General features: G+C 41.7%; 1 protein-coding gene across 4 annotated transcripts in view; it reads right to left on the bottom strand.

The window, feature by feature from the left end:
• TBCD (tubulin folding cofactor D) overlaps nt 1-16,788 on the bottom strand; it is a 165,535-nt gene that overhangs the window by 148,495 nt on the left and 252 nt on the right. The window contains exons 1-7 of one of the 4 annotated variants that reach the window (XR_006416959.1): nt 12,541-12,741; nt 12,014-12,095; nt 11,360-11,575; nt 9,632-9,682; nt 7,437-7,534; nt 3,407-3,508; nt 2,219-2,365 (exon numbers count right to left, since the gene is read on the bottom strand). Coding sequence is in view for 3 of the 4 variants with exons in the window: in XM_044453694.1 (XP_044309629.1) it covers nt 2,219-2,365; nt 3,407-3,508; nt 7,437-7,534; nt 9,632-9,682; nt 11,360-11,552 (591 nt within the window). In the remaining variant the exon portion in view is untranslated. Of the gene's footprint in view, nt 1-2,218; nt 2,366-3,406; nt 3,509-7,436; nt 7,535-9,631; nt 9,683-11,359; nt 11,576-12,013; nt 12,096-12,427; nt 12,485-12,540; nt 12,742-16,788 lie in introns of those variants that run through there. The other 3 variants (XM_044453694.1, XM_044453693.1, XM_044453695.1) reach the window with 3 other exon arrangements.

Here is a 16,788-nt window from a genome sequence, read left to right as displayed (position 1 = left end):
GTCATACCCACACCAATGGGGACAACTTTCTTGGCTTCTATGGAACCCTACTTCTCCCACTCATGTAAGTTCTTACATATACCTTGTATCACTTCAAAGCAAAGTAAGGGCCTCCAGCTACTGCCATCTTCATTTCTCATAAATGCTTCTGAACTATATACATTGAGCTCTCAGGCAGGAAATGAGGAGAGCGGATGGCTGCACGGAGTAGAAGGGAGGGACATGCATGTATGTATGCATGCTTACACAATAGATACACAAAATGCTTCAGTGTGTTTCTTAGAACGAATACAGCACAGGACAAAAACAAGAGACCATTCACAGGTGGTGCACCAGAGTGTGAAAGAAAAAGGCATAGAGATAATGAGTTTGCTAGCAGGGGCTGGAGCAAAAAAAAAAGAAAAATATTTCCTTTGTGTAAGGGAAACAGAGTTCTGTTAGTACTGAACACTGAGCACCAAGGAAGTGTTTAGTGCGCAAGACTCAGATTCTGCTTCTGCTTTTTGCTTATTCTTTAGTGCAACTTACTTCAGCCTCTAGAGGCAATGAAAATAAAATAAAGCAAGAGTGGCAGTGGCACATGAACATTTCAGAAAACAATTATTCAGGTTGCAATCCAGCAGTCACTTAAATGGAATAAAACCACTGAACTGAATGGGACTGACTTCTGAGAAGACATGTATAAGATGTTATTGTAAGCATAATAGCAAGAGAGTACTGTTAAATTATTACAAAGGACAGAACAGGCATCTCAAACTCTTTTGAACCTGTGGGCCTACTTGGGAATTTGAGAAATTGTTGGGGACAGTACCGCATAATAGCTTGGACTGCAGATGTAGCTTATCACATAAAGGTTGCCATGGGAGCCTGACTAGTTAAAAGCTGCAGAAAACAAGAAATAGGGATGCTAGAAACTGGGAGAAAGGGGAAAGGGTATAATGCCTGACCCTCCCAAACTTATTCTATCTGCAGACACCTTTCCCCTTTGGTTTTTTTTTTCTCTCTCCCTACTTCTAATCTCCAGCATTCCTATTTTTCTCCCCAAAACTTTTTCCTTGCTATTTCTCTCCTTCTAACCTCTGGCTTTGCTCTTGTTTCCCACTCAGCCTATATCATGCTGTTTATCTCAACTCCCTTGCTATTTTGATCTCTCAATGCTTTTCCTCACTACATCCATAGATTATTTTTCAACTTTCCTAGCCCTAGCTTCATTCTTTCTCTTCTTTCCACTTCTTTACCTCACTGATTCTCCTTTCCCCAAAGCTCTAGCCTAGCTCTTTCTTAGCCCTGTACCCCTTTGCTTGGCTTTCTCTTCCTGCCAAGTGAAAAGCTGATCAGCAACAGGAAAGAAACAGAAGAGAGCACCTAAAGTCTAACATTTTTCAGTGTTTTATTGTAATTTTCTGTTAAGGGGTAAGAAGTGAGGAACTGTATGAATGCCACTAGAGGTGTCTGCAAGTGCCATGTCAGACTTATATGATAGAGAATACTTTTATAATAATGTGCCAAGAGGCGAATAAATCTTTGCAGCATCACATACATTTGAAAAGTATTATATCCCATTTTTCCTTTAAAGGTACAGTCCTTGATATGTGGTTGTCACTATATGTCATGTGCAAACAGCAGGAGTTGTTTGACAGTTCAATAATTCTCAAATAACCTACAACAGACCTGCTGCCTATGTTTGGATCACACGGAAAACCATGGCAACCACCTGCTGGGGACTGAATATTAGAAATGGTCAACAGTGCATACCACAACCTAGCATTGCTCATGGAGGGCTTCAGTGATGTAAGAATGTACCAAAACAGAGAAAACCAGCTTATTTGAGCTCACCAGATTTCCTGCACCAGTCCCAATCTGATAATCAGAAGCAAACTGAGTCAAACTTTTTTCACAGACCTCCATTTGTAAGGTAGACTGTGATCTGTGCACATTTTTCAAACTGCCAATTGAACTTTAGAAACAGGCACCAGGAAACCATGTGATTGCAACTGAACTAGTTTGATTTGATCAAACAGAACTAAGATGCATGATTGTCAGGTGCCATTTTGAATAAAAACAGCCATTTTTGCTCAGAACTGAACCGAAAAACACATGGCTTCGAGAAATCTGCACAAAGAATGCTCACTCAGGTGTTCTTCAGGTCCCATTTTTGCACAAAATTAGATCCCCAGTAGTGATCATGCAAACTGGTGCATTATCTAGCAATACTCACTTTTGCTACCGTGAGGATGCGATCCATTGTTGATACTCGAGGGCATCCTTCTAGGGAAGATATATTTCCATCCAGACGTGCCAAATCAAATGGGATCAGGCATGTTACAGACAGCCACAATAACAGCATGTAACGAGTCTCCCATGTCTAATAAGGCACAGAAAAAAAATCTCTTTATCAAATTTGATTTATTTATTTAAAACATTTTTATGCCGCCCCCATCGCAACAAAGCCTCGGGGCGACTCACAACAAGAACAAAATTATACAATAAAAAATACTAAAATTTCAAGTAATGAAATAAATACTGCATGCTTTCAGAAAGCTTACATATGTGAACATCATTCTTATAGTGAAAACCCAGTTTATTATTACCAAAGCAACAGGCAGGTATAAGAAAAAAAATAGGCCTACTTGGTGTGGACAAGATTTATTTTTTTTTAATTGAACAAGAGAAAACAACACTGAAATAAATTTAACAGAACTAAGTTCAATTAGAGTGCTTGACTCATCTACAAGAAGTCTAAGTCTTGATTCCATGAACCCTGTCAAACAATTTCAAGGTTTCTGAATACTCATAAAAACCTATGATAGGAATTTTATTTCTAGGAAAAGATCCATAAATAGCTAATTGCAAAAGTTGCTGGTCAATTCCAGATCTTTTTACCAAGGTGTTCTAATGTTCAAACTGCACCTTTCCAGGTCTCAGAATCCAGTGTGAACTGTAAGACTATAACTGTCTTTAAAAAGTAGGATGATTAGATCTTACAATAGTGCATATCAAATGCAAACAAAACGCCTGCATAGTATTTCAAAGCAGAAGCATGCGTCTGAACATATAAATCCACCTCAGGTCAGGCCACTACTTCATCTAGCCAACTATTAAGCTGCACTGACTAGAAGTGAATCTGCAGGATTTCAAGCCGGAGCCATTCTCAACCCTACATGGAAATGCCAGGAATTTTACTCAGGAACTTTTTCATGCAAAGCATATGTTCTCTCACTGAATTATGGATCTCTCCCACTCATACTCAGCCAACTGTGTGCTCTTGTCACTGCTCCTGAACACCCAATGCTAAATGAGCAACATGGCCTTCAAACCAACAAGTTTTAATAACTGTTCCCTAGCTACTTAAAGCATTTTTAAAAAATTATTTACAGTTCAGAATTACAAAAGACAAGGAACTTACCTCATAGTTTTTTGGATTCTGACGTTCAAGCATAAGTAAAACAGGTTGTACATCAACTACTTCATGAGGAAATAATCGCAGGAAAGTTTTATATCCCCGTACCTAGCAAACAGAAAGACTACCAATTTAATAATTCATTTCCAATTAAAGTAATATAAATTTATTTGTATTTCTGATTTATTTAACCTGCCTTTTAGGGTAAACTCCCTCAAAGTGATTTGCAAAATACACATTACAATTAATAAATTTTCAAATTATAGCCACCATGGTTGAACATGTAGCAAAATCAATAATATTACAATAGAAAACACTGATCAGTAAAGAGTACAATCAAATAAATATTTACAGCTAAAACCATATCATATTTACAGCAGACCAATAAAACTCATACTTAACAGAAAGCACTGGTAAACAAATACAGAGACTCTCGACTATCCGGCCTCCGTACTATCCGGCCTAGTTAAAAAATAACTATCAATGAACAGTAAAATAAGTTTAAATAACTTTTGTAAGAATTAAGCCTACATTTTTCATTAATGTTTTGTTTATTTTAAAAGTGTATGTATTCATACTGTACAGTGTACATGATTTTATGTTTCCTGCAATTAAGTTAGACATTATAAAATTTATCTTAAAATGTGTACGATTTTTATTCTTGGACTTCCTTTTTCTGTAATAAATTTTTAAAACGTACAGTACAGAACAAACATTTATAAAGTACTGGCCTGTACTAAGAGGTCAGAAAATATGAATAAGAGTGGGTTTTGGTATAAAAAGGGTGTTTTTAATGGTATGGCGGGGGTAGGAAGTGAGCATTTATAGAACTCCAGCCTATCTGGCTTTTTTGTTATCCAGCCTGCCCTTCCGCCACATTAGGCCGGATAGTTCGGATAGTTGGGAGTCTACTGTAGGTCTTTAAGGACTATTTCAAGCCCTGTGATGATGGACTTGAGGCACACTGAGTTCCACAAACATGGATCAAGCCAATACTGAGAAAGCTGCCTTGAAACCCCACCAACCTAATTGTTTCATTGACAGATATGTAAGTAGAGCTTCAGGTGCTGATCTAGAAGCATAAGCAGGTGAATATGAGTAAAGAAGCCTTTCAGTGAACTTGGTCCTAAACTGTTTAGGGCTTCAACAATCAATTGCACCACTTGTTATCAACAGAGCTTGCCATTCATTCTCCAGCCTGCCTTTTAAAAATGAACTCAAAGTGGTTTACATTATTCTCCTCCTACTCTCAATCTTATCCAACAACCCTGTGAGATAGGTTGGGCTATATAAGTGACCCCCACCCTGCCCCAAACACACACATACACATCTGAACTGCTACAGTCCAGAAACAGGTTTATCACCTCTATGACAATGAGGACAAAGTACAAGCATGCTGAAGATTAAAGATAAATAATGGTCCAAGGGGAGAAAGTGACTTAGGAAAGAGTGGCTCTAATATAAAATCTAGGTCAATAAGCGATACCATTTGTCCACCCCAGAAACATGAGGGATATGTAGAAGCACCATCAGTGATGATGGGGCTTGGCAACTGGCCATCAAAACATTGGAAACACGAGTGCACTTTTTCAAGATGCCCCTCTAGCAAAATTAGCGGTCAACTATGTATTTGAATCAGGAAGAGATGAATATTTATGCCAGATAGCTATTATTCAAACATCCATCCCTCTGTCTCTGTCTCTGTCTCTGTCTCTGTCTCTGTCTCTCTATCTCTCTCAAGAAAAGCTCCTGTTTCTCAGTATACTTGCTTCCTTCCTTATACTCTCTCAGCTCTGATTAGGCTGTCATACCCAGAAGACTGTTCCAGTACTTGCTTAAAAATAGGTAACTGTACCTGGATCTGTTGGCCTGAACTCTGTAAGCTGCAGTGCAAAGGTTTGTGGTAATGCTTGAGTTTATTGCAGTATTTCTCAACTGTCAAAAATTCATTCTATGAAAACCTCCATTGCCTCCTTGCCATTCCTGACTTTTAAAATTTGCTCTATTAAAACAATTAACCAGAAAGCTGACATGTTGTGAATGAAACCACCAGACTCCACTGTTACATTCCTTTTCAATAAAGCCCCCATACCTCATGAATATAAAAATAACAATTTTAATAACAAATTGTAGCCCAGCAATTTGCTTTGAAATTCCTGCAAATGCCCAGAAAAAAAGCAAAAAATAATATGGGAAAGGGGAGAAAGCCTCATGGGTGTCTACTTGGATTGGGTATGTGTGTGTTTTACCTGGTGAGTGTTTGTGTGTGTTTTTATTCTACAATGAGTTTCAGTAGTTTATTTTGGTGTGGTCAGCCTGGCTTTGGCCTTGTTCTTGGGGTCAAGGTTTTGCCTGGGTTTTTGTCCTCTCCTCTCTGGTGAATTTTGAGGTTTGGGTGGGAATTAAGTGTGTGTATGCCGCTCTGAGTATCACTGATTTACCACCCAAGAAATGGATACTGCTTTAAGAGAATATAAATGTAAACTGGTATTTCGGCTAGAGAGCCCACCTTTCCCTTGTATTCCTCTGAGCTTCAACAGTTTGTTCTCAAAGAAATGAGTGCTGGAGCAAAACACAGGGGGTCCTCCATAACTTCCATTTAAGACAGCAGACACAGTTAAGTTTGGAATGCAACTATCTTTTCTTAATTCTATGTCAAACTTACATCAGTGGACAAAATTGATTCCTAATACTTTGTCCTTTAAGGCAGGGAATTACATATTTCACTCCCTAGAGGTAAGCTAGGTAAGTATGCATTGTTGTTCTTCCACCAAGAAAAGAAGCAACAGGCCTCTTCTTGAGTTTTTCTGACCTATGCTTCCCTTGATTCAAAATCTATCATTTCCAGATTGCCACCTTCTCAAACAATAGTTCAGGCAGGTCCCAGGGCCAAGGAAAGTAGTCAGAGCCAAACCCTCTTCCTTCACTTCCACTCCTACTGACCAGAATGGTTCTCCCCTATAGGCTCCCCTTAACTCTGTGGTTCTTTCCAGTGGGAATTTTCTTCTCCCTCTACCTTTCACCTTTGTATTTTTCCAACTGCCTTCATTCTGCTGCCAAGACAAGCCTGTAGCAGCCAGTGAGTCCTGCTGGTCCCACACATCCACCCAGCATCAAATTTAAAAATGTGTTCAAGTGTTAGTGACCAAACTCCTACGGCAGCTTCACCACCATCCTGTTATCACTTCTACCTCCCTGGCTCCAGTAAATATTCTTTCCTTACTTCACCTCCAATCTAAAGTAAATAGACAGCAATAACCAGAGCCTTGCCACTCCATTCCTCCCCTGCAGAAACCCAGAACTCTTGATACTTTATATGTTCAATAGGACATACAAAACCATTTGTATGTTCATGCTTTGATAGTTAAGATAACCCGCTTTATTTTTTTTTTTTCAGGCAGCTTTTTGTCATTCAGCAAATAAGAAATATAGACTGTATCTGTATCAAAATTGGAATCATTATTTATGGTTAACATCCTTCCATTACAATTAATCAAACTGAGGAGATTTCACCAGCTTTAACACCATCAAGTTTTTGATGTTAACATGGTTAAATGGTTATTCAATCATGTCATAGTTTCTGCTTGCATAAAAGTGAACAGTACATTTGCCTGCATGTGGAAACTAGCATCCATATCATTCATCATCTTATTTCGTTTTCCTGTCTCCATGTCATTGTCAATTGACAACATGAGAGTTCACTCTAGGTTAATTTAATGCATCCAACTTGCAGTGGGTTGTCATGCAATCCCAGGTGGCCAGGGGTTGTTTGAGGGTTAGACAATACTAAAACAAGTTATGGGCTATTCTCAAATAACCCTCAAATTATTCTGTTGCCTGGGTTGGTATAACATGCCAACTCTAGCAAGTTGGATAGGCTCAGGCACAACACAACACATCACAACACAACTCACACCACATTTACATTCTTTCATGTGACCTCTGCTATGTTAATGGTTTAGGATACATCGCTCTTTGACCTAATTTGACAGTGGTAATTAAATCACAGTTCTAATACATTTGAACTTATTTATACCTTTGAAATGATGTAGAGAAATTGAAAGGTCATATGAATTAAAGAAGGAGGAGAAGTTTCATCCCGGATAATATCTAGCAGTGAATTCAACATCCATTCTAAACACAGGGGAAGAGGAAAATGACCATTAGTTTGCAGACTTGTTCAGGATTTTATTTTCATTTCTTGGCTCAGAAATAAATCACGCCTTGAAACTGTGTCTCCTTTTATATAGTCACACCTACATAGAAGCACTGAGTGGCCCACTCACCTTTAAATGGGAAATGTATGTGACCATTTTCACATATACTCCACTATAACTTGTTCTAAAGTAAAAACATGCAGTGTCCTTCAATCTAACTGTGCTGACTTGAAAAGACAGAGTGCTACAAAGTAAAACCCAGAAGAACATTTCTATCAAATTATCAGTTTTTATAGGGACAGAAGAGACAGAGAAATTACTGAAGATCCCAGAAAAGACAATATAACCTCACTGTATTTCCTTGTCCCAATTTAGCTCTAATGGCTTTTAATATATAGGGCTGCAATCCCGTGGCCACTAGACACTGTCTAAATGAGCATAGCAAAGGAAAGAGTCCCAGCTCAAACTTCAAAAACTCATTCTAAGGTCACATCTAGGACTCCAACTGCAGAACCCTCAGCTTCCACCCTTGCAGACAATTGCAAGTGCAACTTCAGAGTTGGCATTGTGGGAGTATTCCAGGGGATGGAAAGTGTGAGGTTCCTCTAGAGTAGAGACCCAATGCTGCCTCTGTTCTTCCTCCTCATGAGCAGGAGCAAAAGACACAGATGTACAAAATAAGCCATCTATGATGTCTTTTGCAGGGCAAGAGAAACACTGAGGCACTTCTTTCTCCACACTCCTCCTGCATTTCACAGAATGTCTGTAATCCTCCAAGTGTGAAGGGTTACAGACAGCCACAATGGATGATGCACTGATCGACTGGTGGCCTGCAAGCTGGCTAATTCTGGATTATTTTCCTGGCCCCCACCACCCTTCTGCTGGTCGATTCAAGTGTGAGGTGCAGCATTGGTTCTGACCTGGCAGGAGTTCCTTCACTTCTCAGGATAGCTATCAGCAAAGTAAGAACAGATGCTGTACTTCACACTCCATTGTAAATAAGGGTGGTGGAACTAGTGTACAACTCAGGAGAGGCACCTAAAAGCTAAGAGGTAAGTGCCATATCTCAGTCATAACCCATTGTGGGAAGTGGAGGACCACAGAAGGATCATGCACTGCTTCTTACTTTGAAGGTACCCCTCCTGAGAAATAAGAGTCACCACCCAAAATTGCATGTTTTGAATTCAGCTGTCCCCTTCTCTCTCTCTCCCGCTACGCCTCTAGAGCAAGCTGAAAGGTCAAACTCAGCACAACTCTCTTCTACTCCACTTTGTACCATTCAGGAACCAATGTATCAATAACATTGAACTGGATATTAGGAACTTCCTGGCAAAGCTTCTGGGGGGAGGAGAAACAACATCATAGCCAAGGGAATCCCAAACAGCTTGGTCACAGGGACAATCTGTCCACCTTGATACTGAAACAAAACAAAGCTTCTTTCAAACTGACTAGAAATGTTTTACATAAGAGATGTAAAGCTTCTCTTTTTACCTCACTACCACCACCCTTCTGTGTTCATGTTCCCTAAATACAAACATGATTGGCCTGGCTATCAACTCCATGGCTTCAACCACTTCTTTTCTAAGCTTTCTAATCCACAACTGGGGAAAACATGCCTCTTATAATTATCAATATCCTGGCTTCATAGCCCAGCTCAGAAAGTAAGAACAAGCATTCTTCTACCTAGGTGACAATTACCTGATAGGTAAAACATAGCTGGAAGTCCCCCACCACCACCACACCATGTTCCCTCCTCTAGTCAAACCTAATAAAATTGAATAGAAATTTTGTTTCTTCATCAATGAGGTTTTCTATCACCTGAGCATCACATCACTCTGAATCCTCCAGTATCTCTTCCATCCAAGAATGCTTGTTGCATTTCAAGATCCCATGACTCCAAGTGGGACTAAATACTTTCAAAAGTTTACTATGGGAAAATAGCTTTCATCTTATGGCATGCTTGGTAAAGTAAGAAAGGACTACCATTCGGTCTCAAACTGAACAATCTGCTAGTGGTGAGCTGTAACATGGATACAAGCAATCATCCATTACAGGACATTATAAGAGACCTTACCTAAATGGAAATCCAAAAGGTGAGGCTGTTCCTGGTAATTGTCCATTATAACTGTAAGACAAAAAACACACATGATAGAAACCATCAATTACGTATCAACCACTTTTCTAATTTTATTGAATTAATCTATGAACTTCTAGCTTGGTAAGAAAATTCTACATCCAGGACCTCTGAATTATATTTAAGTCAGGCTGCTGTGGCCCTTAGGAGTGCAACAATAATACTAGTAGTGAAGGTATTTATCCTGCTAATTTCATTCTTGCTCTTGCTTTATTGTTGTTATGTATTAAGGCTACATTGTTTCATTAATAAATGTATACTACATTTACTGAAAGTGTTAATTATATCTTATTTGAACTTTTTGGTATGTGTTACAATAAGTTATGTTAGTTTTTTTCAGACAATGTATTATGATAATATATTGAGATGCTAACTGCTTATATACAAATTGTATACCAGGTATGAAGATAAGGCAATGACAAAAATGCATTTGTAGAGTATCAATAGCCTACTTTACTGTAAATATAAAGATTCAATTCAGCAGAGAAAAAGAGTAACAAGAATTTAATTATGAAAAATCTAATCATTCTCAATATCTTCAAATACGGACTACATCACTGTTGCAATTAGCAGAGGACATACCAAAGCTGAGATGTAGCCTTGCCTACAAAGTATTGCTGTTCATCATTACTCAGAAATAAGTTCCACTGTCTCTAACAGACCTCACTCTCTAGGAAGTATGTTTGGCTCTGTTCAGTTAATTAATAAAGCAAGCAATGATCTACAGTTGATGAGACACTTTCCGAGGCAATGTCCACACAGGCATCCTTGGGAAATCAGCAATGTTGCCCATGTTGCTGCCCTCCATGTGCCAGGCTGCTGGGAAAAGCAGTGCCAGCACCGTATGCAAATACAGCACATGGGGGTGGGAAGGATTGGACACATGTGCAGTGAGGGATAAGAGTGAGGTGTGGGTGATGAATATGCATTGGCAGTGGGGGTTGCTGCTTTGTTGCTCCTGCAGAGCCAACATTCTACTCTAATGAATAGACAGTGGATCCACAACGCAACAGGAAAAGAAAGCAGCAGGTGGCTCAGATCATGTCCATAGAAGCATGTGAACCAATGAGGCAGAAGCAGTGCACATTGGGATTGATTCCTTGCTGTGGGAGCGGATGGGTACATGCTGCCATTTGAAGGGAAGATGGACATGGAAACTACTCAAGAGTAGATTCCATGTGAATGTGTGACCCCAAGACAGAAGGTAAGATATTATGCCATACAGCAGGGCTCACAAGCTGCATTTTGTTCTTTGAGTTTATTGTGTAGTTCATGACTCGCTGCCACAGGCACCCACTTGCAGCTGCCACTTGCTGTCCACACCACCATTCGTGGATGCCTGCTTGTGGCTCTCAAACACTGGACACTGGTTTTTCCACTAAGCAAGTCTTGCCACCCCTTCCATATGTAACTGCATTGCACTGTTTAACATTATGTATGAGCATAGCCAATCTATACACTTATGTTATTTGACAAGTTTTATATACCATTCACAGCTCATGAGGTTTCTGAACAGTTTGCAACATATAAACATAATTAAAATGCAATTTTTAAGCAACTGTTCAAGCAGTGGAAGTGATACCCAGGGGCCCTTCCCTAATAATCCATCATCTCCTTATAGCGCATGATGTATCTGAAAATGGAGCTATAAAAAGGTAGTGGTCTTACCTTTAAATTTTTGAAGAGCTGTTTCTCGCAATGGCAGTTCTTCATGCACTAATCTGAGATTATTAATCAACTCCTGTGTCTCTTGCTTTTCTGTAAAACTCTCTAGTATGTTTTCCTTGGCAATGACATCAGGCTCCATGCATTTGTTGCCATCTTGCTCAGACCCGTCATCATTCATTTCATTTAGAACCATCTTCCACTCAAATAAATTCTTCTCTAGAAAAAACACAGCAAACTAGAATTTACCAGTAGTTACCCAGACACATTCAATTTGTCATACAACAATCATACTACAATACAGATAAATGAGTGCAAATACAAATGTATTTCAGATCTATATTGGCTATGACCATTCACTCACCAAAGAAAAAGAATACAAAATTATGTTCTTTCTCCTACTGTGTACTTTGTCTTCCAGATGTGTTTCTCTAGAACACTGTTCTGTCCCCACCAAATATCAGCAGTTTCCCAAAAGAAAGATGTGCCGAGAGAGAGAACACAACCACTTAACTTGATTTTTTAGATACAGAGTTTAATGCAGCATAGCATTAAAACTGTGTGTGAATAGGATTAGACATTATTCCTTTCCAAACAAAAATTTCCAAAACATACAGCAATGGAGTATTTTGCACTACTTACATGAAGCCTACTTACATGTTCAACCCAAGGAGAAGTCGCACCCCTTGCCCTGAAAGTCCCCTCTTCAACCTCAGACGAGTTCCAGGTCTGGCTGTCGCTAATCAATCAGAAAGAAAACTCAGTATTCATTACTCATGAACGGAAAAGCATACTACAGAGGCTCACACACGATGAACCTACTAAATATTTATTTATTGCCACGCCCTGGCATGGCATCAAATACAAGCCCTGAAGTAGAAGTGGTGCGGCAAGATGATTTTAACAGCTTGAAGGAGCAACCCTATGCAAGACTATACAGGGGAAAGGGTCTACAACTCCCAGCTTGCCCCAGCAGCATAAGGCATGCTGGAAGTTGTAGTTCTTTTTTCCCAGCAAAGCGTACAGAGGCTGGCGCCGGAGGAGTCACGAGTCGCTGCGAGCCATCCCCACCTCCTCCTCTCAGAGGAACTCCCACAGGGCCACAACTGTCGCCATTTCAAAGGAAACGTGCCGCACCGACGCCCCGCACCTTCCCACAGAGGCCCACGAAGACTTCGCTTTACCTCAGAAACAGCGCTTGTCGTTGGCGCCTGCTCAGAGCCGGGCCTCCTCCGTACGGCTCGTCGCGTGGGACAAAAAGCCTCGCTGCGTCAGAGCTCTGACTCTGAAGGGGGCGGAGGGCCGAAGGGGCTGGGACGCGGTGGGGTCGGCTGGGAGGGAGAACGAATAGGAGTGGGAGGTCACCGAGAGGATGGAGGGAGAGGGTTTTCTCTCGCAGGAGTTGCAGCAAGGAGGGGCTGGTGCCTCCCTCCGAGGAAGTGTTGTCAGTAAGCGGCCTATCAGCGCTCTCCCTTGCCCAGCTCTTGGGGAGCGCCCTTATCCATCATCATCCATCATCAACCGGTGAAGGAGCCTTTCCGCTCCACATCTCGTCCTTGCGCAGTGCGTAGGAAAGAGCTTCCCGAGGGCAGCCGTTAGCACGTTGCAACAGAAACGATGCCGAGTCTTGTGGCATCTTAATGGTTTAATACATTTAACGTGCAATCCTGTGTAAATGTGGACTGAAAGTCCTGCCGCTCCCACGCCCCAGTCAGCAATGTTGTTTGGAGGGTGCTAGGAATTCTGGGACTTCTTTCTGTGCAAACCTGTATAGGATTGCACCCTTAAGTCGTTGGGCTCTTTTACATAAGGGTTTAACCCCCTGTTATGTTGTCATTGGAGAAGGAAAAGTGCAGTCCTTACACGGAACTTTTATTGGGGGGGGGGGTACTTCTTGGCCTATGTATTCTATCAACCAAGCACAAGGTGGCGCTGCCGTATAAGGGAATTGCGACTAGGCCTCACTCTAAAAAGGCTGGAAAATATGGGAGTGGCCCTGAAGGAAGATGCGGAAAAGATTTTAAATTTTCCATGAATGAGGGATGGCGAGCACACAGCAAATGCTTCTTACCACTTAACTAATCTCTAATCCAGGTTCCAAGAAGAATGCTTCTAGATTCTTCCGTCTGCAGTGAGCAGAACAAACTGACACACATGGGGCAAAGAATCCCCTCTTCACATATATGCTGATAGGATCTGCACTGGGAGTGGTCAAACAATAAAAAGATCTTAGGGTCATGGTAGGTAGGGTAATCAAATGTTGATGCATCTGTGCACTTATGCAATTCTTATGTTGGGTGTAATTAGGAAATACATTGAAATTAAACTGCCAATATCATACTAGTGTTGCACAGACTCAAAAAAGAGCTGGAAAGGGTACAGGAAAGGACAGCCAAATGAACAGTGGCTGGGGAAGAGCAACTTCCTCTGTGGTGAAAAATTTCAGTTGCGATGGGATTGTTGAAAAAAAAAGGCAAGAATGGAAACATGGCAGAGATGTGCCTAATTATGCATAATACGGAAAAAGTGGGTGAAGTTTTTCACCTGTCCATCCAAGAAAACCAAAGAACTATCCCATAAAGCTGAAAGGGGGCAGTCAGAACAGATAATGGTTTGTACTTCAGTGATTAGTTAAACTGTGGAATTTGCTCCCACAGAGTAGAATTAAAGTCACTAATTTATACCGATGGCTTGTCTGTGGGCTTTCAACAGGCTCTCCACTCTCCTGCATGAACAGGATGTTGGACTAGGTAGGCTTTTGACATGATGCAGCATGGCTCTTGTGTTCTTTATTATGGCATAAACTTATGTCACTACAGCACCAAACTAGATAGCACCAGAAGGCAACCACCTCTTTTTTTGCCCTAAAACAGCATTTTAAGTTTCTCGGCCAACCATAGACTTCACAGTGTAAAGCAGCCATTTGCCCTTTTCCTTCCTGCCTTTCTTTTGTCTTTCATTCCCTTAAGGAGCCATCCAATGCAAGTTTATACAGAAAGACCGATGAGTTCCAGTTCACACTGCCTTCTCTCTGTTTAAACTTGCATGGGATCACACCTTCGGTTCTCTATCATACAGGGTTGAAGACCTTCTTCCTGCCTAAACTTGCATTAGATTTCATCTTGAGTTTTCTATTCTGTAGGGATATTCAGAAAACTATTTGATTGTGACCAGAATTTTCTATTCATGCTGTTGTTCCCATGCTGTTTACCCAGCCCTGTTCACCTTGCAGGACATGAGAGGCACCACCAGCCTCTTCTTATGCTGGAGAAAGGCTTTTTTTGGTTCCATTAACCCTCTTGGAGGGAAGCTGGTAGGAGTGAGGCTGGGGGAAGGCTTTCCTTCTGTCACAATGAAGCAACCAAAGTGTAATGAAGTAAATCCCATTGAGTCTAATGGGCTTACTCCTACATAATTGTGTGTGCAATTTAAGTGGCACCGGAAATAGAATGTAAGGGGAAATTTATGGAAACTGGAAAAGGACTTCCAAAACATTTATTTGTGATATCAGTAAAGCAGCTCAGAGTTGTGCAGTTGCAACCCTCACACTGTTTTGATCTGCCTCATCTGGTTGTCGTTTTTTCCCCCTTAGGACAGATAGTTTGGTAAGACTTGAGGAGTTCTTAAAAGCTACATTGTTGCATTCATGTTTTCCTCCTTTAGCCAAGGATTCTGCACTGTGTGAGGGGGTGGGAGATGGAGGGGAGAGAAGAAACCATCCTGCCTGAAGTCTCACCTTTCACCAATGTTTGGGTGTTTTGCTTTTCTTCTCACTCTCTTTCCCTGCCCCATAGTAAGAAAGGGTTTAGATAGCAGGAGAGAGCTATAAGGCATCTGAGAAAAAAAAGCTTAGAAACCAGCATTTCATTCAGAAAAAGTAAATAAATTGTACAGACGTGATAGGGTCACTCCAGCTCACATTCCACTTGCTCCCACAACCTGCTCCCTGACTGTAACCAAGTATTAACTTAGAAGACTGTTCCTGAAAGTGCCACAGCAATGCTGGAAAATGTCCCTGGTGCATCTGGAAAATGTCCCTGGTGCTACTCCCTGCCACGGGCAACAGGGAAAGCATATCCATGAAGCCAGCAGCATCAACAGAGGAGCAGCCGAAGTTATGTATCATTCTACAGGTACAGGATACATTAAACAGTGGACACAGGTGCATGCTTATTCATTCCAAGTCCCTAAACACTTGAATAGGAAAAGGAAGACGCACACAGTACTGCCAAGGGAATTGGAGTCCAAGCTTAATTTCTCCCTTAGAAAGAAAGCCCAGTTTGAAGAGTTTGGGAACAGGCTGTGGTTCTCAGTAGAGGGAAAGGCACACAGTGCACATGCTTGGTGTTATTTTCTAATTCAACATTCCTGTCTTTCCTCTTTCCCACCTGCCCTGAGGCTTCTCTTTGTGATGTTAAAGATCCTGATAGCAGGGAATATGAAAGACTTCATCCCAAGACCCTAGAGCATGAGTCCTCAAATTACGCCCCACAGGCTGGATCCAGCCCGCCATGCCCATTGATCTGGCCCGCCATAGCTCGCCACATGCAGGCATGTGGCAAGGTGCTGGCATGCTTGCAAGGAGATCGTTTTGGACTTGCTCGGAGAAAAGGATCTCCTTGCGAGCAAGCTGGGGCCTTGCCCAGAGATCCTTCTCTCCGAGGACTCGTTGGGAGAAAATGATCTCTGTGCACACATGCCCCTGCCTTTTTGTGTGCGTGCACGCACCCCCCCGGCCCACACCCCCTGCCTGCACCACCTTGGTGGCCCGGGCTCATCCCTGGCACCTTTCAACTGGCCCCCTATTCAAAAAGTTTGAGGATCCCTGCCCTAGAGGGCCAGACCAGGTAGAAAATACTAGGCTAGACTAGAAGTCTGTCCTAACTCAGGTAGCTTTCTATATTCTTATAGTGTCAGAGGCTTTGATCTGTAAGTGCCAGCCCCAAACTTGAGCATTGGAGCAATATAGTTGAGGAGCAGGGATGAGAGGAGGATACTGCCTTCATCTCTATACATCCTTGCACAGGACAGAGAGGGAAGTACTTCAAACAGCATCTAACCACCAATGCTAATCCCCCCCACCCCCACCTTCAGGGTATTTCCTATACACTTTGAAGTGCAGGGAGGAATGTCTGGCCAACAGGACAGAGGTGGCTCAGAAGCTTTCCATAATAGGCTCCCTCATCCCCTCCCCTGCCCAGCCCAGCAATTAGGCTTGTAAAACCCCTTCCAAACCTAAAGGTTTGAGACTCCTCTTAGGGTCTCACACGTTAAATGGTGAAGGTATTTAAGAGTGTCAGCAAAGCCAAGAGCAAGGCTCCCACGAGGCCAGATTCTCCCACTGGGCTGGTCTCCTAGCAGAGTCACCCAAGGCGGAATGATCAAAGCTGAGACACCAGACTAAGAGGCAGCTGCCCTCTTCAGGAAGAACC

The sequence above is a fragment of the Varanus komodoensis genome, unplaced genomic scaffold (genome assembly GCF_004798865.1).
Source record: "Varanus komodoensis strain SLA01 unplaced genomic scaffold, ASM479886v1 scaffold7_1, whole genome shotgun sequence".
NCBI classification, from domain to species: Eukaryota; Metazoa; Chordata; class Lepidosauria; order Squamata; family Varanidae; genus Varanus; species Varanus komodoensis.
This window is presented reverse-complemented; position numbering and strand designations above follow the sequence as displayed.